Here is a 23694-nt window from a genome sequence, read left to right on the forward strand (position 1 = left end):
GAGAAAAACTTGTTTTTTTTAGGCAAGGATTTAATCTTTCATTTATGCTAGACACCTACTTTGGGAAGTTATATACCAGCAAATAGTAGCAAAGACTTGGAAGGTCGCAAAAATTAGTGCCAGTTAGTGTTTAGAAAAGTTAGCAGTGATTAGGGAATTATATAATAAAGTCTTGCTAGTCTATATCCAGCACATTATGTTTTTAATGACCATTCCAACAAGCACTTAAATGACTGTGATACACTGAGGAATGACCAATACCAGTGCATAAACGAAAGTTGGGCATCACTCACCTTTTGCAATTTTTGGACGTGTCATAAAAAAGCAAATTAAAGAAAAAGAAGATTGTTTTAAAAATCTTTGATAAAGTTTATTATTAGTAGCTAAGGAAACTAAAGTAGTTACAAAACAAAACAAAATTCCAAAGCATGGTCAAGGACTAGATACTGAGAACAAGTAGAAATACAGGTCCAGTTTCTCCTCGCAGAAGTTAGTAGTGGGATGCTTAACAACCAGGTTGCTTAAAATCTTTTGTAAGTACCCCAGAAAAGCAAGTAATGAGGCTATAAAGGATTCAAATTTGCCAAAAATCAGGTAATAATGGCAAATTTGCCATTATTACTGGCACCTATCGAAAAGCTGTGGCCGCACAGCTGCACATTTCAGACCTAGCACGTGACTGCCTTGTACCTGTCATTTCAGGGCCGGGACCTCATGTAGTTTAGTGAAACAAAAGCAAATAAATTTCAGAGCATAACATTAAGGCTAAATGACTGCATGCTTCAACAGCAGATTGAGAAGACTTTTTAAAGCAAAATGTGTACCTCTTCATTCTGTCTACTGAATTGTTTTACCCATCTCAAAAGAAACATAAAATAATTGTAAATAAAGCAATTTTGATATTTAATGAAAGCATATAGCTCTGTAGTGATATACCCTGATCAGCAAGCTAGCAGATAACTTGAGGAAAATGTGAGAGTGGCTAGGGAAACTGCAGAGGAGAAAGAGAATCACCCCTGAAGTAGGGAGAAAGAAGAAAGTTCTTCAGAAAAGCATATGGAATCATGGTTTCCAAAAGCAAGAATGAGTCAGGGACAGGCAAGAAAGTGTACAGTCTTGAAGATAAGCTTAGGAAGAACTGTACTAATAAGGATTCAAAATATTTGTTCAAAATTTTTATTTTGAAAAAGCTGTTTTTATCACTTGAACTTTCAGTTGTCCTGAAATAACAGAAAATAAAGTTACAACAGGAAATAAACTCAGTTGCACCTCCTGAAAAAAAGAAAAAAGGATACTTTACATTGCGATTCCCATTCTAAAGGTAGTCTGAATTACAGGATTCTGCTGTTGAAAAAGTGCAGAATTTGGGGCTTATTATTTGGAGGTTACACCTTCAGAAATGCGAGAGTAGAATCCACAACACAAAATATTTCCAGACCATAACATCCAGTAATGCACAGTGAAAGAGAAAAGTCGGCTATTTGTTCATTTTACTAGTCTCTAAATTGGCTGAGTTTGAGCATCACTCTTCACTGAAGACTGACTCTAATTTGGATGAATAAAATAAATGGGCTTGGAAATATCACCAAACTCCTTATAATATTTTTATATGATATACTGATATAAACCCACTTGGAATCATTACATTCAGTTCTGTCATCCTATCTCAAAAATATCTAGGGGAAGCAACATGGGTTCAAAGACAGAAAAGAATCATCAGTGGCCTGAAAAAACTTAGAAAGTTTGGGCACATGAAACATTTATTTTAGAAGACACAAAAGTAAAAGACACCACAAAGGCAGAAAGGTTCCTGATTACCATTTCTGTTCAGTGTCAGAATAGCAAGTGGACATTCAAGTAGCTTTAAAGAAAGCAAACTTAGACCTAAATCTTTTTTTCCTATGCAAATGTACCAGTTTATGAAACTCACAGCTACAAAACACCAGGGCCAAAGATATCACAGGATTTTTAAAGAGCTGGGTATTTAGAAATACGAGTATTAAAATTAAAAAGAAAACCAAAAGAGTAACAATTATCAAAAAAGAATCAGCATTTTGAAAGCGATATAGAACAACAGCCAGTACTTGTCTTTAAGTGCTTGTATGCAGGACAAAAGATAAACGGGCAAAGGTTATTTGGTGTTTGCCTAGTGTGGAGGATTGTCTGTGTGCTGTCCTCCCCCCACCATCAAGCATAGTATCCCAGACTAGGAAACAATGTATACACGGGTTTTGTTACCTTCTGGATGGTGGGCATGTCCTAACAGTTTCCTAATCATTTTCCATCTTGCAGCATGATGGACAGAAGCAACCCTTCATTTATATTTTAGTTTTACGGGGAGAGAGGTGGAAGATACTTTTTCTCAGAGTAGTTTTGCAATACCTATCATGACCAGGACCAGATTCATAGGTGGAACTGTTATCCAAACCAAAGAATTCCACGATTAAAAGATCACTAACTGATCTGGTATCATTACGTTAACAAATAATGTGATGCAGCCAAAAAACACTAATAGGACAAGGCTACAATTGCATGACAGTAAAAACTACCATTCTACCAAAGATCTATTCTGACAACTATTTGGGGACAAGGTGACAAACTGAAAGCATATCTCATACTATTTTTTAAACAGAGTCCCAAGGAATTTGAGCTAAAAAGGCTGGATATACATATTACATAGGGAACAGCTATCTGAAAAGCACAAATCCATCTCTGTTTTGCAATATTCTCCTGGAATATCTTAATGGGAAGGCTGAAGAAGAAGAAAGGCATTTTAGCCAATCTGTAAAAAGTTATACTTGTCCTACTGCAACAGAATTCTCTCTATAAGAGTGCAAATTGTATGCGTAGGGGAGTGAAGAAAAGAAGAAAAGGAGTCCTTCTGAATAGCCTGTCTGAGACTGTGGAATGAACATAGGGCCCCCACCCCCTTCTGCTCCCCATGAAAGGCACATTTCTTTCACTTTGTCTTCTCTAACAAATACAGAACATGTATACTATAAGAGAACATGTATACTAAAACAAAACAAAACAAACCTCAGCAAACTAAACACTTAACTGGTTACGCTTCTCCTCCTTGGGAGAATAGGAGAGAACAAACAACACATGACAGACATATGACTGTATGCATACAGCTGAACACACTACTGGAAGGCACTCACATATAACAGAATAAATGAAGGATAAGTTCCTATACAGAATGGCGAAGAAAATAAATCACAGGGAAAAAAAAAAGTCTTTTTTTAAACACCCCAAATAGGGTTTTTGAACCACAAGAATTTTTTGGAAGAGGTATCACTACAAGTTTAGTGTATATGAATAACAGACGTTATGAATATGAATAACTAACATTTTCTTGAAAGGGGTAAGCAATCAGTTAAGTAACATAAACATCATGTGTACTGCAAGTATATTTGCCTGTTCCATTGGGGAAAACTGTTGAGGAATAGTTTTAATTTTTAATTAAGAAGAAGAACTATAACCCATTTATTAAATATGTTTTGAATGGCTCCATCACAAATTAAGGTCAAAATAGAATTTCTAAATTCTCAAGCTATGACGTAGGATTAACTTTATTGATCTTCTGCATGATTTGTAGGAGGCCCCAGTCATTATTTTGACAGTTTTATCATATAGTAATAGACTTGTAATAGACTTTAGCTAATTACAGTTACTACATTCAACTTCAATCTTCCTAGGACTTTCTCTTAGATAATCACACCTAGATCATGTTTCTTTCTTCAGTCACACACATGCACACACACATTCAATACACTTTGGATACCAGCACTAACACTATCATTTTAAGGCTTACCAATATAAGGTAAAGGGTTAACTACATAAGAAAGCTTTCATCTTTAAAAGCTTCTGTTGAAAAATGAATTTTACAATTAATTAACATCTACTTTAGGAAAACACAAAGCAGACTGGATAGCATTAATAGACCACAAAAGTTATTAAAAGTTGTGAAGTTGTAAACATCTCTTGTTTCAGTATATGCGTGTTGTTTCCCATCCTACCACCATGCATTGCTGCCAAGAGCCTGGATTTGCCTTCTTGATAATTTCCCCGTCGGTACTGGCAGGCTGCTGTTCGGTGCTCCCAAAACCATCTCTCTCTCCAGGCAAGTGCTCCAGCCCCCAACCATCTTGGCGGCCCTCCAGCTCACTCCAGTTTATCATCGTCTTTCCTGTAGTACAGGGGACAGTATTCTAGATGCAGTCTAATAAGGTCTGAGTAGAGGGGGATAATCATTTCCCTCAGTCTACTGGCTCTGCTCCTGTGAATTCAGCCCCAGGTGCTGCTGGCCTTCTCTGCTGCCAGGGCACACTGCTGGCTCATGTGCAGCTTGCTGCCTGCCAGGACCCCCAGGTCCTTTGCAGCAGAGCTGCTCCCCAGCCAGTCAGTCCCCAACCTGCACCACTGCAACAGGTTCTTCCTTCCCAGGTGCAGGACTTCATATTTACCCTTGTTAAATTTCATAAGCTTCCTGCTAGCCCATTCCTCCAGCCTGTCTAGGTTCCTCTGAATGGCAGCCCTGTCATTTTCGTCATCTGCAAACTTGAAGAGAGTATACTCTGTTGCCTCCTCCAGGTTGTTGATAAAGATGTTAAACAGGAATATCAATTTGTAATAGAAATGTGAAACAAAGAGGAAGAAGTGCAATAACATTTTTTTATCTTACCTTTTCTGCCATCCACTTATATAATCCAAGAAAATACAATTTCATGCTTCTTCTATTTGACTATTTGTTGATTATTTACCTGGTACTCCATGTATATAAGGTTAGAATATCCTCCCAACTTCCTTTCCTTATCTTAGCTATTAAATAAATAATGCAACTTCAGAAGAGAAGCCATTAGCATCAGGCAGTCTATACTCAGCTTTTGGTGAAATAAAAACAAAAAAAAATCCTATGAGATGTAGTTTATGTGTTCATGTTGAGCAGAGCAGCACTAGCATCAATTGCTTCTGCTAAAACGCATCTCCAGTCCACTTGCCAAGTGAAGGCAGAAGGATGGAAAGCAAGAATCACACAATCACAGAATGGGAGATTGGAAGGGACCTCTGGAGATCATCTAGTCCAACCCCCCTGCTCAAGCAGGGTCACCTAGAGCACGTTGCACAGGATCGCGTCCAGGAGGCTTTTGAATATCTCCAGAGAAGGAGACGCCACAACCTCTCTGGGCAACCTGTTCCAGTGCTCTGTCACCCTCACAGTGAAAAAGTTTTTCCTCATGTTCAGATGGAAGTGTCTGTGTTTCAGTTTGTGCCCGTTGCCTCGCGTCCTGTCGCTGGGCACCACTTTGACTTCAAATTTGTCTAGTATATTTATACAGCATACCTACCATAAGGAATCTATTTGCTCTGAGAAAACTACCTACACATAAAATCCTTGCATGTCAAGACTCGTTAACACAGATAAAATTCATTTCAAAACTGTATCACCTCTGTTAGATAATGCTTCATACTTAGCTTTTAGAAATGATTTCCTCCTCTGTAGAACCTCTTACACAAGAATCTAAAATTCATTAAATCACCAGGAATTAATATATATCTGAATAATTATTTCTCATTTTTCCGTAATACAAAGTGTTCACTAGTTAATATATATACCATAGGAACATGCTTCACCTTTCAGAAGTATATTACCATTGACTAATTATCAGGATGCATTAATGCAGAATCCATAGAACTCAGGATTTGGTTTCAGGCTGGTAGCCTTGAGTTATGTTAATATACAGCACATGTAAGTGAATTTGATATGTGCCTATCAAATCTAGACATGCAACAGGGCCAATTGCTAGCCTTCAGGTCTGTGAAAATGCTAAGTACAGTATACTACTGATTGTAGTATAGCACATAGTTTGTAAAAACAATCTTGAATACAATATTGCCTTCACTTTATGTCTACTGAAAATACGCAAATTTAAAGTGGGTAACGCTGCCTTTTCAAGTAAAAATTATAGGTGCAGAGTAGGTATTGGCAAAATTCTGCTGTACTTCCTTGTGTGTTTTTCCGTGTTGATGAAATCTTGTTCTAGCCAATTAGTATCAGGAAATAAGAGCTTTGTGCTTAAGTCAAGGGTATTTTGCTGAGTGCCTTTTGACTGTGGTCCATTAAGCTTGCATTCTATTGACTGGTAGTTGATTTCACTGTTGCAAAAAGATAAAATTGCATGAATTATCCAGTTTCTCTGCATCCACAATCACATTACACATACAGTCTTTTAAGACAGACTATTCTTAATACTGAGCAATGCTAATATTTTGAAATAAGCATTTGAAGCCACTCTTAATTTTTCCATCCCCCCCCGCCTTTTGTATCTTTGGATTCATACTGGCATAAGGCAACATATTTTACAGAGACAGGAAAGGTACCAGACATTTAAGTTATGCTACCATAAGTAGAGATCCCCTGTCTGAACAGCAACAACAACAAAAAAAAAAAACTTACGATTTTTTTTTTTTCTATCTACTGTCAGTATTTCATTTGTTCCCTTTTGGGGAATGGGGAATTATTTTTCCTTCACCATTAGACTGACTGTTAATAAGCTGTTTTTTAAATTTGCCATATAATAGCCTGGTGATGTGGGGATGCTGCTACACAACAGGTATCATATGCAGGTATTCATACAGTAGTGAGCCAATGTCTCTTCCAAATGAGAACTGGCAACTGAATTAAAACTTTCTCTGAAGAAACTGGGGAGTAGACCTACAGTCCCAATGTTGTATACTACAAGCACCTTAATTTCATCCTCTTAACTCTTGAATGAGAAAAGCACAGTGGAACAGAAGCAAGAGGCGGAGGACACAATGCAAAAGAATAGTTTTCATTAGGCTAGTTATTACTGTATATTTCCAATATGAATAGTGATATTATTTAGTGAAGCCAAAACCCTTGGACTTACTTTTCTTGTTATGTGTTGGACAGTCTTTGAGGTAATGCTCTTATTTCCACTTATTCTGGACAGTATGCACAACTGACGCAAAGTGAATGCTGTTAACATAATCGGGTTTCTAACCACTATACAGCACCTTCTTCTTGCTGATCTATAAATACTGGCTTATTCACTAGCCATGAATTGAGTTTTGATCCAAATACTATTCCCAGTTTACAAATGAAATAGTTGAACCATAAACAGGTTAATTAACTTGGCCACAGTCCTATAGAGAGCTTGTGTCAAAGCAAAGACAAGGATTCAATCTTACACTTGACAGGCATGAATTTATGAGAGCTAAACACTTCTGAATCCACATGTACCCATTCCCTGCTTCCTCTTTAAGCTAGAAGGGGAAAAATAGATGAACACAAAATGAAGGGCAATTTTTCTTTCTAACCTATATGAGGCTGCTGTCCACTTTTTCTGAGGAAATTCAGTAGCTTTTCTGTAACACTGAGCAAGGCTCAATCTTTCCATTTCTGTATAAACGTCTGACAAACGCAGCCACAGTGGTGTACTGATAAATCAGTGCTGGGGAGAACTGTTCTTGCTGCAGTATTGCTTAGAAAAGCTATCTGCCTTCAAATCCTGAAAGTTACTTTTTCTTGGACTACTCTAACTTCTCTTTCTAGAATGAATTAGAGAACGAGTGAGTCTTTCATGCCCTAAGTAAACACAGAACATTCTTCAGTGTAAAGCACTGTATATTAGTGAGCTATCTGACCAACAGTGTCTCAGATTTTAAATCATGACCATCGAGTACAGTAAGTTTCTGTTTATAGAAATGGACATCTTCAAACTCCCATAAGGTAGACACAGGCATCCTTTAGTGGGAGACACATTCATTTAATAGGAGATACACTAGCATCTGTGTAAATATTGCTACTTCAGGGTAATTTGTGAACAGCAGTGGGAATTGGCCCTGCTATTCTCTCTAAAAATGGCTTTAACTCAAATAACCCAATTTAAACTTCTCTTCAAATCTTTGCCATCCATAAATGAAGCACTGTGCTAAAAGCACAAGCATTAAATCTCTGGAACATATCTTACCACCAGTTTTATCCTGAATACCTACAGCATCTATGTCCAGTGTATTGGAGGAGCTAAAAACCAGTACCTGACCTAACTTTGCTGTTCTTCAGAATGACTCTTCTTTGGCAAAAAGGATAAAAGCACCTGACGGCTGAGGCATCTCAATTAAAGAGCTGATTATGCAGTAAAATGCAGGAGGAGCCATCTGAAAAAGACATTCAAGCACTTGACTTCCTCAGAGCTGTCTTAAGCAGCCAACAAAAAACACTGATGCATTTCCAGTTTACTGAGGGCTGCAACAGGGATTTTTTTCCAATAGTATACATGGCCCTGAACCCTCTGCTCAAGTTAGATGCTCCAACACTTTAGTTAAAACAAACATCTCATTTTTTTGTTCTCCTGGCTCCAAAAGATGGTAGAGCTTTCAGGTAGTAAACTACCCGAGTTTAATCACTTTGACTCGATGGAGACTGGAACCCAGTATTCTAAAATCACAAGGAAATAAGCAGGTTGATAAAATATAGGAAGAGGGTGCCTTTAATGTACCAGCTGAAATCTGTTCCATGCAAAAAGGTATTTAGTACCCTCAGCCAGGAGGGGAAAACATGATATCCAGTCCTACTTAGTCACATTGGTTCATAGTTTTAATGTGATCAGCACTGTGTTATTCACCACTGTAGAGACTCTGTGAGAGAGAAGTTCTGATTATGCTCAGAAGCAGAACTCTGGATGCCTTCTGGGTTAGACTGCAGCTGTATCGTCTACTCTAGCATCTGGAATCTAATGTCTTAAAGGGATGCTTAAGTCTCTAAGTACAGAAACGATCTATTTTAAAGACAACATCAAGTTTATTTTTTCTTTTCTGTTTTTAGAATATACTTGTTTATGGAAATAACTACAACCTATGATGTTATGTGTATAGGGTTTCATTAAGCTTGTATAAGGCACCCTCTTTCCCTGGTGCCAAAGTTTTGTTTGGAGTTAATCTTCCATACATTGACAGTATAATCTGAGAGATTTAGTAAGCTAATAGAAAGAATTATTACAGCGCTTAGTTGAATAATAGGTTTTGAACTTGGTTAAGTCAAAGTATACATAGTAAGAGCACATTCTTCAAATTCTTCAGCATCCCAATAGAACTTGAAGCTTGTTATAGATGGAAAACTGGCACACAAGGCTCCCCTGCTCAAACCCAAATAGTTAAAACACTAAAATGATGTGCCTTGTTCACATCCAGAAGCCCTTCTTTGACAACATGCTTCATCACCACAGCAGAATGGTGATTATTATAGCATATTTATGTTCTGTGTACTTAAAAAAACAGTGGCACAGAGATCTACTCTGAGCACTATTACTTTATGTCAGAAAACCATAGCGAACACAGTACTTTTGATTGCAAAAGCCTTATAGTACATAAATAAGGAATTTGGTGTGTTAACAGAGTAATCTCTCCCCTAAATCCAATGTCATTGACAAAGGAAAAAGAGTATCAAATCAAAAGTATATTTTCTGGAATGGAAGAAAACTAGGACACTAAGTGTACAATTTTCCATTGTACTTAAATCACCTGTGCAGATTTTAAGTCCCAGTTCTATATATTTTTTAAAGGGAGTACTAAAGGTATTACAGTGTTAGCTACAAAATAGTTCTATATTGGCAAATAGGTCAACTGGTGGAAAACTTTCCCATCATTAGGACTGATGTCTTTATATAGAAAGATTTATCTTTTGCTTTCAACAGATTTTTGTTGCCTAACTTGCAAAGAGGAATGCAAACATTCCTGCTCAGTGATAATTCTGCTTCCATATTCCCTTGCCCACAGATTTATTTTCCTAGTTTCTGATTCTTCAGAAACATACAAAAAGTCCTCTCCAGAAACTTTTACTTATCAATAAAAAACTGATATACACTGTAAACAGCATTCACCTGATATAACATGCTGTGTTTAAAAAAACACAGGCAAAACTTACTTTTGTTATTCTCTAAATAGGCTATTGTAAAAAAAAAAAAAAAAATTAATACCATTCGGGTCACTTGAGACCTTATAATCCTTTGCCTTGGAAATTCTATGGTTTAAAGTCTATACACAGGAGAGTTAATGGTAATACCAAACAAGTAACTTACACTGCAGCAATTCTCTGTATTTTAGGAAGGATGTATTTTAGTAGAAGCAATAAGCTGTGTGCTTCTGTTCTCCCAGTCGCTACCAACCATACGTTTTTGTAGAAGCAAAATAATTTAGAAGCATGAATTGATTAGTGAAAGTAACAGTACTGCTACAGTACTCTCCTATCCCAAAGGGAAAGCATTTTTTCCAGATTTAAAGGGGATAAATTAAAAATACAAACCAAGACTGACTGAGACTTGCAGCTCATTAAAGCTGGGGTGATTTCCACTATATAGAATTCTATTGATCTCCATAGTCCACAGTAGACAAAAAAGTGTGGTCAGGGAGGGGATGATGGATGCCTCTGCCAATAGCACTGAACAAACCTGTTAGCTAATTGCTACCAAAGACAATTATCCCCGCATTGTTTCATAATGGAAATACATTACAAAACTCTAATATACACACAGGGAAATTTGATGATTTGACTGCGGAGCCATGTGCATTGAATTTCATTGCCAAAGGCCAGCCAGGTCGCTGCTGTGAGGGAGCAGAAAGTGTCAGAATAGAAGCCAGAGTATCTCACAGCTCCTTCCTTAAAATCAGTTTAGCAGCTCCACAGTATCCTAACAGCCCTGCAATTCCCCTGCCACACCCACACAATATAACAGACAATAAAAAGCACACCTTTTAACAAAAATAAAAAATAAAAAGTATTTTGAAGGGGAGTATATCGCTACTTAATATAAATAAAAACCAATGCTAAAACTGATTCTTCACAGTTTTGATGTCCATGAAAGATTTTTAATCATTCCACATTTGGATTACAAGTCAGTCTACTGACAATCATATAACAAACAGTGAATTGTTTTATATGGCATAATCCCCCTCCAAATCCAAAAGTGTAATGAATTTACTTTTGAAAAAAAATCTTAAAATAGTTTACAATAAAACTATCATTATAGCTAAACAGCTATAAAACTAAAAATGCTTCAAAACAAGGATTTATTTGATTCTACGTAGTTAGAGTGTAATTCAAGAACATAGTACTCTATAAACAATTTGCCTCCTATTCCCAGAAACAACATTCTTGGAATGCCTCTTTCTAAACATGTTTCTAAATATGCTCTTTCCTGGGGTACTTATACAAAACATCTTCAGACATTGTCTATCAGTGCTGCTTTAAGAATTCTCATGTACAGCACACTTCAGAATTATATTCTGTTTGACTGTGCAGTATAAGATGATGCAAAATAAAAAGAAAAATGTACTGAAGATATGCCAGCATTATAAAGATAAATTAATAGTCAGAAAATTTATGATCAATCTATTAACTTCATAATTCACCAGCCAATGAATTCTGTTTTACTATGTTTGATACTGCTTTACATAGGCTAGTCTACCTGCCTCAGATTGTGCTGACTACTATTTTGACAAGACCTGGATAGCAGTAGGTCCAAAGCAATCAGAAGGTTGACTTTGACAAATGGTGGTGCTGCGGCGAAGTTGAAAATAACACACATCCACTTTAATCTCTTTCTTGATTAAATCGAAACCATACCATTCTGACATCATGTGATTTGCTCATGAAGCATCACTGCAGGTTACTTTAGAGGCTACATCTATTGAAATGATATTGAATTTTTAGGGGAAGTACTTAATTCATTCAAATGAAACCTTCACAAGGTAACTGGGCCACCAGTCACTGATAACTGTGCAGATTCAAAGAAAACCAAAGGAAAAATCCCTGACAAAAAACACCATATGCTACTGGATGATATTTTAGTAGGTATTATCTTCTGCTTTCAAAAAGAGAAGATTATATGCATAAAGCATATTCTGAAGCTTTTTACCTATTCTGCCATAGTCAAGCTTCAAAGGTAAACATTACACTAGGTAATAAAAATGCAGAAGATGAAATTGTCTTTTTTACATGAGACTAGGCAAATATTTATGGGGCAGTTGACAAACTCCTGCCTAGTAAAAGAGCCAGCACTGAGAGCAATTACCCTGATATTCATGACTCACTTTGAATATCACATTGAATATTACTCATAAATCTTTTACGAGCACATCCCCAGAGCTCACTTAACAGCCGGTTTTAATCATGCAGTTGACACAGAGAAAATAACAAAATGTATTTTTTCAGTGGCAAATTAATTTAGGCTTGAACCTCCTCCTGTAGCTCTATTCTTTTCTTTTCTTTCATTTTTTTCCTTGTACTCAGACCAGTTTAACTCACTTTTGCATTTAGTAGCAATATTTCTCTAATGCTGCAGAATTAAAAAATGGCTTAGGTTTATTTTTAAAGCTTATTTTTGGTAATTATTGACTTTTAAAATATGTAGCTTTAAATATTTAAGTGTACTGTGAGCCCCATATACTTTATTTTTCTGAAAGGACAGATATTCTGAAAATCTAAAAAGGGAAAAAAAAAGCATTCATCTAGCTAGCATTAAATTGTGGGTGGTCTTTTTACATAAAGTTTAACTGTCGTTAGCCGTTCAAGATACCAGCCTTAAAATGTGGCCCTCATTAGCTCACTTGCAATGCTGCATTAATTATTTTTATGTTATTGTCAGGAGAAAAGTTTAGACAAAAAATTCTAAAATTAAAAAAATACAAAAGGAAAACAACAACAAAGTTACTTACGGATGGCTTGTTCTTGTTCTTGTAGAAATCTTTCTAACACAATGCGAGCCATCAATGATGGGGCAAAGTTCACCTTACCATAACAGAAATAAAAAAAGAATTTCAAGAGACAAACATATTTAGGCACACATTTTGTCAGCACCAAAATTTTGTAGATTTAAAATAAAGCGCATTAAATGTAACGTTAGTAGCTTTTCTCAAGTGTTAAGCTCAACTATTTGTATCAAATGTGTGGTGACTATCCGCAGTACCCAGCAGAAAACCAAAATTCATGTGAGAACCTAACATTTTCCTGTATTTGTGCAGATAAATGTAGTACCCTTTTCCCCTCTCATTGAGAAAAAGTAATTAAATATGTTGATCTGAGCTTCTTTTCACATACTACAAAAAAAAGGTATCTATCTATGTTTACATTGTTTTTATGTTTGCAGTGTAATACATGTAACTAAAATAAAATAAGGAAGGAATGGACAAATATCTAAATTTATTAGAAGTTAATAACATGACTAGTAATGTTCTAAGTAAATAACAGGGATATAAAAATGTAAAATATTAATCACAGTATATATTGTATGTAATATAAATTAATATATATATCTTGTATTTGAACTGCTCTTTGTAAAAGGTGGCAGTAAACCCCTTTCTGTAAGGTTACCTGTCAAGGAAAAGAAGTGGCGATCCTTTGCTGTAAGTACTTATAAATATGGCACCCATCATATATCCTTAATATCATCAGCAGACCTTCCTTAGTTTTGCTGACTAGAAGTAACAGATCCAACAGATGCATTTTTGTTTTGGACTTGATCAAAATTTCTTTAGAGATTATGTTTTCCTTTTTACATAAATTATTCCTCTATTTTAGTATTTTTTATATTTATGGAAAATATATGGTGTAGTTTATCTGAAATTACAATAGCTTTTTAGATATCATTATAACATCACTTCGGTGAATCAGAATTTTAACTACGAGACAGTAAACCTTGCTTATACATTATCACAATGAATTTTTCTTGACAGGTTTTCAAGTTCGATATTCATACAAAAATTTTATCTTGATTTAGTAACTAAACAAAAAAAAGCTTGCTTCAGTTGTATATACATTTTTTTTCCAAATAAGTATGTACTTGGATGCCCTTAAATTCCCCAAGTAGAGAGAAATGCTTTCCACAGAGCTGCTTATTTCCAGTAACCCACATCAGAGCTGACACATGAAAAATGGTGAAATTACTGAAGGTAGTCCAGGCTGAATAAGGACTACCTTATTAGTTCAGGTACTTGCATCTCCCTAATTTTCATATTAATCATATGTCCATCTTTCTTTGAAATGGGGCCATCATGCTTCATGTCAGAATTTAGCATGTAAGTAAAATTCATAGGGCTTCAAATCTCACTTGAAAATATTTGTATGAAGAGAACAATGCCTAATTTTATTATTCTTATCTAACAAAAATGAGATTTTAGTCCTTTTGCACTATGTATACAATGTGACAAAGCTGGCAAATGAAATTTCCAATAAAATTTAAAAGTAGTCTCACATATCCTCAAAAAAACCCCAAACAAACTCAAAAAATAATATGGAGCTGTTCCTATTTAACAAAGCTGCTACACACTGTAATGCACGCATGTTATATATTTCTCACCAATTTTTACAGTTTCCACTGATTAAATATATATTGACTCATAAAGTATTACCATTACATCAATTGTCAGCAGATGCAAGAGTATGTCATTTAAATATTAAGTATCATATAAAAATGGCAGCTTGATTGTTTGGAAGCAGTAATCTGGTGCTGGTTACTGCCACATTTCCCTAATGCATTAGGCAGCAGTCACAAAATGCATTGCCTTTCTTACATACCTACGACTATGAAGTCAGAAGCAGATAAGTTCTTTAAATATCTTCCCTTTCCCTCTGATTTAATTTTTATTTATTTCTGAACTGCAGAAATCTTTGATCTAAATTGCAAAGAAGCATTAGTATAATATAAACAAAGATATGTTGACTGGAGTCAGATTATACGCATCATCTCTAAATCATTGGGAACATCATGGGTAGAAAAAATATACAAACAAGAATCAGTAACAGATATATTACTCTGTGCTTGAAATATTTTTATGACCGTTCCCATACAATATGGGCATTATATATCATGAATCGTGCTGTTCGCCTAAATTCTTAATAAGTACTTTTTTATGTAAAATCCTGAGAACAGAATATATTTAGAGACTTATTTTTTTTCAGAAACTGTAAAAAGCTGCGCATTGCCACTAATATGAAATAAATCCTTTATTCTATGTTAACTGTATGATTAGGATATGTAGACACTTCATAGACCATTAAAACCTTCTAACAACTGATAGGTAATCGCTCATTTGCTGGCTGCAGGACTGTACATGAGAGAGAAACAATTCTTTCTTACTAATGTAACATGTAGAACTTGCTGCTATTGCAACACTTAATGTTCATAGTGCCATATCATTTTTAATGCAAACACCCATTTTCTGCCTTCCTCCCATGCTTTCTATTAAAATGCAACACAAAACAGCATACATTTCACTCTATCCCTTTGAGGGTTGCATAAGCAGTTCCAACTTGTATCAGATATTGTATTGCTATTATTATTGTAAATAAATATTTCAGACTTTAAGGGGTAGATATTTCTTTTTTTTTTTTCTAGGATGCTCATGGTCACCATTAGAAACTTTTTAGATCTTCTTTTAAGGTAATGCCTTAGAGGGCACTTTTTAATGCAAATAACTCCTTGCATCCCAAAGCAGATTCATATTCTAGTTAATAAACATCATCGATAAATTAGTCAGACTGTAATGGCAAATGTACTGATCTTCTCATACACCAACTTTTCTATGAAATGGCTATACTGAGGAATTTATTCTGCTTAATTGCTTTATATTAAGCAGTTTTCATTAGCCATTCTCTAATCTCTACCAAATGAATTAAAAGGAGTTAGGAAAATGAACTGTTTTAACTCTTCCTATTACAAAAAAATTCTTAGATGGGTTTTATTATTTAAAAACAAGGAGACAACAGCAGCAAAAAGTAAACCTGATGTAACTCCATTTAAAAATATTAAAAAAATGTGTCAGAGTACTTATCTTACTTAGTTTCTCCAAAATTTCCTGCAAAATACAAATTCAGAGTCTCTTTTACACATTTGCCTTGAAGTTAAGAGACTAATTACATTAACTGATTTATTAATAAATGGGGCTCTTTGTCTAATTATTGTAAGTACTAACAGACTGGGGAACAATTTTAAATGTCTAATGTGCCTTGAAACCATTTTTTTTAGGTTAATTACATTTCTCAGTAAAGTCACTATAGATATGCCCCTTAGGTTTTACACTGGAAGATTAAAGAAAAAAGTAAAGATGATTACCTCATTGGCCAGCTCCAGTAACACAGGGGCAGCTGCATTTTTCATCACCCCATTCAGGTACCTAGACAAGACAAAGCTAAGTTATTCTGCACTGGCAAGAAAAGGCCAGCCTCTACATGCAAGTATCTCCTGTGAATCTCTCACTTGGGGGAAAATACTCTAGTACAGTATTTAACAGGAAATCTTTCAAGAAATAAGTATTTTAAACAATTACTAATTATCCAGGGTTGCTTCCCACTCATCTGCAAGACATATCAATCTCAATTAAGTCATTGATAAAACCACAGTAAATAAATTAAGAAAACTATTTCAAAATTTTTTGGCTTAATGCCACACAAAGAATTATAACTTCAGTATTTAAAGATATATAACAGACAAGAAATCTCTATTATTCACAGTAAAGATTTTTGGTTGCACATGGTCTTCAACTACACAGGCATAAATCACCACATATTCCATTCACTACTATGCACAAAAACAAAATAGCAAATTTAATCACAGATGTCATCAAGTAGGTAGTAGTTTAAACAATAAAGGCTTACTTCACTGAAATCAGAGTCTAACAATGAAATTATTATTCTAAAGAGAAAGTTCAAAGAACTATTTGGAATCCTATGAAGGGGAAAGTCATTATCCTATCAATGCCAAAGGCTTAAAGTTTCCAGTTAAGAATATTAGACCAATACAGATACATGGTGATGTTTCTGACAATCGCCTCACACAATATTGCCTTCCTCATCTCTGTTACTTTCACTTTCTGATGTTTAAGTTTCAATAATGCCTAAAACATGCTTTCAGGAGTTGATGGGAAGAAGCTATATTATTGGAAGTCACTTTGTGCTTTGTAGCCATCTGGAAAAGAACAACAGTTACCAACATTTGAGCCTCTTAGTTTATCCTATCCACAGTGATACAGCAAGCTGTTAGCAAGCATGACATCTTTAGAAGACCATAATCTTTTTAGCTCTATCGTTATCTATCCACCAAAGTGACTCTTCTGGTCATTTTTTAGGGATATTATAAAATTTTATCATTTTACCTTTCTGTGAAATGGGTGTAACACCATTTACATATAACTCTTCCCAGAGGAGGCTTTTTGTTTTCAAATTATTCTGAGACTCAATGATTAAATATTATTACTGTAAAATATATTAAATTATATGTAAAACAACACAAAACAAGACTCCTTGTGTATAATTAAACACTTGAAAACCTACATTGGTGGGAAAAAATGAGAGTTCATAAACAAAATAACCAGGGAGATTTACTTGACACTAACGTTCTAAAACATGCATCTAGCTGATAAAACACCAAAGCTACAGCTGACAGTGGAGTAATTTACTGTCAGATATTTCTAATGCTACTGGCAGTCCCTTATGGACTGACTGGCTTCACATGCTGATGGCAATACCATTCTGAAAAGCTTGCTGAGCTTTCTGATAAGTTGCCTCTGTGTTTGTCCAAATCTAAGACAAGTCTCAGCAGAGGAGACTCACTCAACTGCACTTCTACTGGCTCCCGGCAGGGACCACTGGAAACGATACCTTCCAAAATAGGGAGAGTTTTGGACATAGGAAAGCAACAGAAGCACTATAATCTGCTTGTATGTAGGTGGGAATAGGAAGAGGCATTCCACACATATTGAGGGTTTACAGCTGTAAGATGAATGCTAGAAAAGAGTAGTGGAGAAGATGTGTTTGTCTTGTTTATGCTTGTAGCATGTCAAACTGGCTTCTGACTCACGTAGTCTGCCCCTGTAACTTACATAACATACTACACAGTAAATCTGCTAAAACAGGATGCAGATGAGTTTTCTAACTATTAACCAGAACATCTCTGATTTTAAAACGTGCATTTTATTCAGCCATGTTAGTACATGTGCAACATGAAAAACCTAGAAATAGCATAAAGAATGATTTTTCCTGTCACAACCATATAGCTTTATACATAATGCATTAGTCAAGTACTTCCATCATACTTCAGACAGTACAGAAGGGGACAGGAGACCAAATCTTCCTACCTGATGCGAGCCAAACTTAGTCATACCTACAAACCTACTGACACCCACACAACTATTGCTTTGCATAAAGCAAAATCTGGTTCCATGTTTTGGGTTTAAGTTGTTGGAACTAGTAATACATTGATCATAAAAGTGTTTTGGGGGATTTACACGAATTCTAAGAAAAGAGTTATTTATTTAGCAGTTACAGCTAGCATAGGTTACTTTACTAAAACTATGTAAGTGAAAAGCAATTAAAAATAGCATTGCATATATATGACCATTAACACAACAAATTTTTAAACCAATACTCTTCCTAAACAAGAATCAACAATGGAAAAGTGAAACAAGATCCAGTATATTTTTTTTATACAGCAATACATCTATCAAGAAAAGAAAAGTAAGCCTCAAAACACCACAATTCACACTATATTTTCTACGCTGGTGTCTAATATAATCAGATTGTCCTTAGGTTTTAAATATATGACTCTGTGGAATCACTGAGAGTAGTTAATTGTTTACAAATTAAGGCTTTTTGCTTATTTTTCCGATTCATAAAGATTAATATTAAGCATAAGTATCAGACATCTATAATCACAAGTATGATCCCACTTGCCATGCAAGCTCTTCAGATATGTCAGTCTACAAAGTAATATTTTAATTGCATACCTCTACCTGTTATCAGTATGGCCCCAATTATGTCATTGCAATATTTTAAGAAAAACCTATAGAACTAACAGACAAACTATAAGGTGTAGCAATTACAATTTATTAGCTCAAGATGCACACAATTGTAAAATACTGTATAATGACATTCAAGGTTTTCATTCCTCCTTAAAAGCTATTTCTGACACTTCTGTTGATAAAAGAGTAGAGATCTAATAATTAATGCTTTAAATGGCAATACACGAATTTAACATGCAACTTTTTGTAATGTAACACAAATGTTAATCTAAAAACAAGCAACTGCAACAAAGCAAGCTCCCTCACTTTAAGGAATTTATCATCAATATTAGTCTTGACATAGAAATCCTGAGATTACAAACTATAGGCAATATATAATGAATTCTATGACATGCATTGTAAGGAATAATATTTTGTTATCTTGACTTAAAATCAAGGAAGAAAAACCCTTCTTGATCAGACTGAACAAAGCTGCAACATTTTTGCCTTTTCACTGAAAAACATCTTTAGCGGAGCCTTTCTGTAAACCTCATCCCAAATTGCTGATCTATATTTATAGAAAATTAGCCTAATAAGCTAATTTACTTATAATTATCATAACAATTAGTAGTTATGATGATACACTTTCCTGGGGTGGGGAGGTCATACCTTTGGTAGTAAGTTTCAACAGCCTCAGCAGTGTGATGCTTGGCATGTGTTCTTTTCACTTGTTTCTGGAAAAAAAAGAAAAACAAATCAAGAGTCTTATAAATGTATCACAGATCAAAACACAGAAATCATGACTGCCCAAACACATGTTTCTTAGCCATACTTTGATACATAAACCGAACTATATTTTTAGAATTCTATACAGAAATGACGTTTACTCTACCTATTGAATTGAATGTCTTCAGACTGTACTGCAATGTTCCATATATGTAAAAGCCAGTAAGGTCACAAGAATTGAATCTAAATAAGTTTACTGAAGGCTGTAGAGGGCAATGAAAAACTTGTTCTCTTGTTCAACCTTTGTATTAATTTTCCCCCAATTCAATTCCATCTAAGTCTGGTGCACTCTGGTTTTACAATTCAATTGGCATTTTTAACCAGGAAGAACATTGCTTAAAAACAACTTATTTGAAAAACTACAAAAAGTAATTCCATAGAGACTTGCCACTTGACTGACACCTGTCATCTCATGATAAATGACTCCATTTTCTGCCTCTCTTGCCTTCTGCCACTCCGGCTATGGTCATTTATCATCATCTCTGTCAGCAATGGAAAGCAGCACTGACAGTGCAAGTCAGCAAACATTTAGCACATGGAACCACGCAACACAGGGAAATTATTATTGTCAGAATAATAATGGTTTAGCATAATTTATTACAGGTCCACCAAATAAGCAAAGGCTAGATGTTATTAGACAGATGGATGGGTAGGCTTGGCAGCCATCCACTGAGACTCAGGCGGTGCTTGATGTGGAAAAGGGAACATCCTCCAAACCAATCAGAAAGCTGGCAGTTCAATTACAAAGAAATAAAGGGACATTCATCATTCAATTAGGCACCTGTCAACCCTCACAAAGGAGAAAACTTCTAACCTGGTACTCCTGGGAGAAGATGCTCAGCAGAGTGGACTGCGATTGACTGGAACAAATAAAAGAAGGACAAAGTTAATTACTGGAGTGCACTGCAAAGAAACAAAAGAGAAGGGAGCTTCAAAGGTAGGCCTGCTGCCCTGTAATCTAACAGAACATGAAAACAAGTGTGGAAAAGTTGTTCCAGATGAACACCTCAGACAAAGGCTTCCTGCTGCTAAGTCAAGGAGAAAGCGCATGAGGGAGGGGAGGAAAATATAGCAATAGTTTCAAAGCAAACTAGCACACTGTTTGGGTGATTCTTTTTCAGCTTCAGAACCCACAAAGTCTTATCAGTAGCAGGTACTGGAGTTAAAAGGGAAAAGGCAAAAAGGGAAACAAAGCAGAATTTCCATTAATAATTGATGGAACTAAATTCCATTAGCAGTTGGGAACATGCCGCTTGTTCATTGGCAACATATTGAAATTCATTTTGTTAGCAGCAAGGGAACCTCTTCAGTAGCTGTCTCATATTCAGAGTAAAAACTTCGCTCTCTGTCAGAAGTAGCATATGGGACCACTGGAACATTCCCACTGAAACTGATGTGCTTTGAAAATAGAAACTTTCACAGCAGGAAGCTGAGATTCCCCAGAGTCGGTCATTTCCAAAAGCTGCCATAAGCTTCATTCATCTAAGGCTCGACTCAATGTCAAACACCTGGCAATGAAGCAACCTGGAAAACATTTTTCCCAAGTGGGAATTTTTTCTCTCTGAATTGTTAACATTTAGAAATGGGACAAGATTTTTTTTCCTTCTAAAAGGCAATCAATACCACGCTGCTACTGTTTTCAATTGTCCTCTGTGGATATATCTACCACATCACATCCTGAAAACAATTAATTACTTCTGATATATTTTCCTACTAGATGCAACTCGAACAAATTATAGTCTCAATAAATCGAGTTTTATGGTACAGCAAAGCACTATGAATAATTAACATTTTTCCTTTCATGGACGTACCTACTTAGGCATAACATAGGTAGTTTAAATATTCATCAATGTCAGAAGTCTTGCTCTTCGGCTAGTTTTCTTGAATGTGAATTTAACATCTGCATCGCATCATATTTACATATCACATCATATTATTGATGACCCTATTATAAAAGTATACGTTCTCTACATACTTACACAGCCCTTCTCCTTGTAATTTTCACACATCAGAAACACTATTTTAAGAAAAGGAAGTCTTACTCCCATTTTGAAAAGGGAAAACTGAGGCACAGAACAATTAAATAGTGTGTTCAAGGTTAAACAGAAGGTATGTCCATGCAACACAATACAGAAACCTCTAAACTAACTAGTTGAAGCATTAAGAACAAAGTAACTAGATTAATGCAGCACTATATAAAGTGCTGATTAGTTCTGAGTATTTTGCTTCCATATCTGTGCTTCCGGTATCTCTGCCACAACACTGTATTCTGGGTTTGCTAAGCAGTGACAGCAGTACACTGAGCCTTGCTCTCCAGTATTTGAAAGACAAGAGTACCCACCCTGAGTACTCACTAACTGTTAAAACTGTAAAAAAAAAAAAAAAAAAAAAAAAAAAAAAAAAAAAAAAAAGATAGCAATACAAACCATTCTACTAATACACAGATTTACAAAATTAATGGATTACAAAAAATGCATTACTATACAGCCAACATTTCAAACATTTGAAATATACATCATTTGACACAGAGGCCAGAAGAGATGAACTATAATGTCTCCCCAAAAGGTGCACCACCCAATTATGAGAAGTCCTACCATGCACATGTAATAATCAGAAGGTGAACAAAGGAAAGAAATTAAGATTATCTACTTACACAGGCTATATATGTGCAAGGCTAAGTTATTTCAGGTTGATTTATTTAAAAAAATTTGCAAGCTATAAATAAGGAGGATACATATGGCCCCCTAATGGCTCTCCACGTAACTATAATTATCTGGCAGATTTACATGGTCACAATGGTAGAACTGAATATGGGAGACTTGAAAGAACAAAACAGGACAGCATTTCACTGGATTTTTGAAGGACAGTATGGACAGAATGATAATGGAAGCACAAACATACCCTTTGGAGGAATGGAAAAGTAACTGAAGATGATTTAGGAGTGAGGCATAAACCAAAAAAAGCAAGATCTTATATTAAAAGATTTTTTAAAAAACCTAAAAACTAGAAATTTGACCTTGATGCAGTTTATGGACAGATTTAGAAAGTAATGGTACAGGAAAATTTGTGGATAAACACAGACTACGCCAGGATGACTTGTTCTAGACAAGCATTTTGAATTGACTTGAGGAAAAAGACATCAGAAAAGTCAGAAGTGAGGAAACTGTGGTAATTAAGGTGCCAAATAGTGAAGATTTTTACTGGTGTGTTTGGATACAGAGCATGTACTGGGTGGACCTTGGAGATATCACAAACGAAATCTCAGCAAGGTTTGAACACAAAATGTATATAAAAATAACCTAGGCAATTTGGAGTCAAACATGACACTCGAATTACAAATCAGGAGGAGTGACTGACGTGAAAGACAGTGTTTTGTCAATTACAACAGAACAGAAAGGAATACAAAATGGTATCGGTTTTATTTTGTTCCACACCCTCCCCTTGTCCAGATCCTAAAGAAAATAAAAAAGACAAGTAAATCGTGATAAAAATGTTGGTCTTTCTAAGTTTTTAATTTAACAGATGGAAGAGGAAGCTACCTTACATAATGTAAGAATATTCTAGGGAGAAGACTCAAATCAACTCCTTGTTAATAATAAGAAATTATGAATATAATCTGATTAAACGAACAGAGTTTTAAAAGACTACTTTCTTAAAATGTATCAAATCCTTTCTTCTTCCTCATATCTTGATTATTTTTCCCTGTACCTTGATTATCTTTCCTCTTCCCAGCCTTATAACATTCCACATGTCTCGGTTTCCATATCTTGTCTTGTTTGAGTTCCTTCCCATTCATATACCAGTGATTGTATTTTTTTAGGCTGTTCTCTGTAAGATTACTGTACTTACTGTACCATTATCCCATTATACTTACTGACATATCAATAAGACTGAAAACCATTATATTTGTATTCACAGACTGGATTCTTCTTGTCCATTTATTTTGTTCCCTTGGTGTCCTTAATTTTTCCTTTCTCTCTGTTTTGGTTTAGTCTTACTCCCAGCACTTTGCATCATTTAGGACTTACCACAAGTACTAGAAATTACAGTCCAATAACTGAACAAATTGGATATATATTGGACTGCAGCATAAAAACAGGAAGAACATGACAAAAA

At 35.3% G+C, this 23694-nt stretch overlaps 1 protein-coding gene across 8 annotated transcripts in view; it reads right to left on the reverse strand.

The window, feature by feature from the left end:
• The window catches only part of CDIN1 (CDAN1 interacting nuclease 1), a 131333-nt gene that overhangs the window by 84118 nt on the left and 23521 nt on the right, over nucleotides 1–23694 (reverse strand). For all 8 annotated transcript variants that reach the window (XR_010884168.1, XR_010884169.1, XM_067296651.1 and 5 more), the window contains exons 2-5: nucleotides 20393–20438; nucleotides 19462–19526; nucleotides 16131–16191; nucleotides 12736–12808 (exon numbers count right to left, since the gene is read on the reverse strand). Coding sequence is in view for 6 of the 8 variants with exons in the window: in XM_067296651.1 (XP_067152752.1) it covers nucleotides 12736–12808; nucleotides 16131–16191; nucleotides 19462–19526; nucleotides 20393–20438 (245 nt within the window). In the remaining 2 variants the exon portion in view is untranslated. The remainder of the gene's footprint in view (nucleotides 1–12735; nucleotides 12809–16130; nucleotides 16192–19461; nucleotides 19527–20392; nucleotides 20439–23694) is intronic.

The sequence above is a fragment of the Apteryx mantelli genome, chromosome 4 (assembly GCF_036417845.1).
Source record: "Apteryx mantelli isolate bAptMan1 chromosome 4, bAptMan1.hap1, whole genome shotgun sequence".
Classification (NCBI taxonomy): domain Eukaryota; kingdom Metazoa; phylum Chordata; class Aves; order Apterygiformes; family Apterygidae; genus Apteryx; species Apteryx mantelli.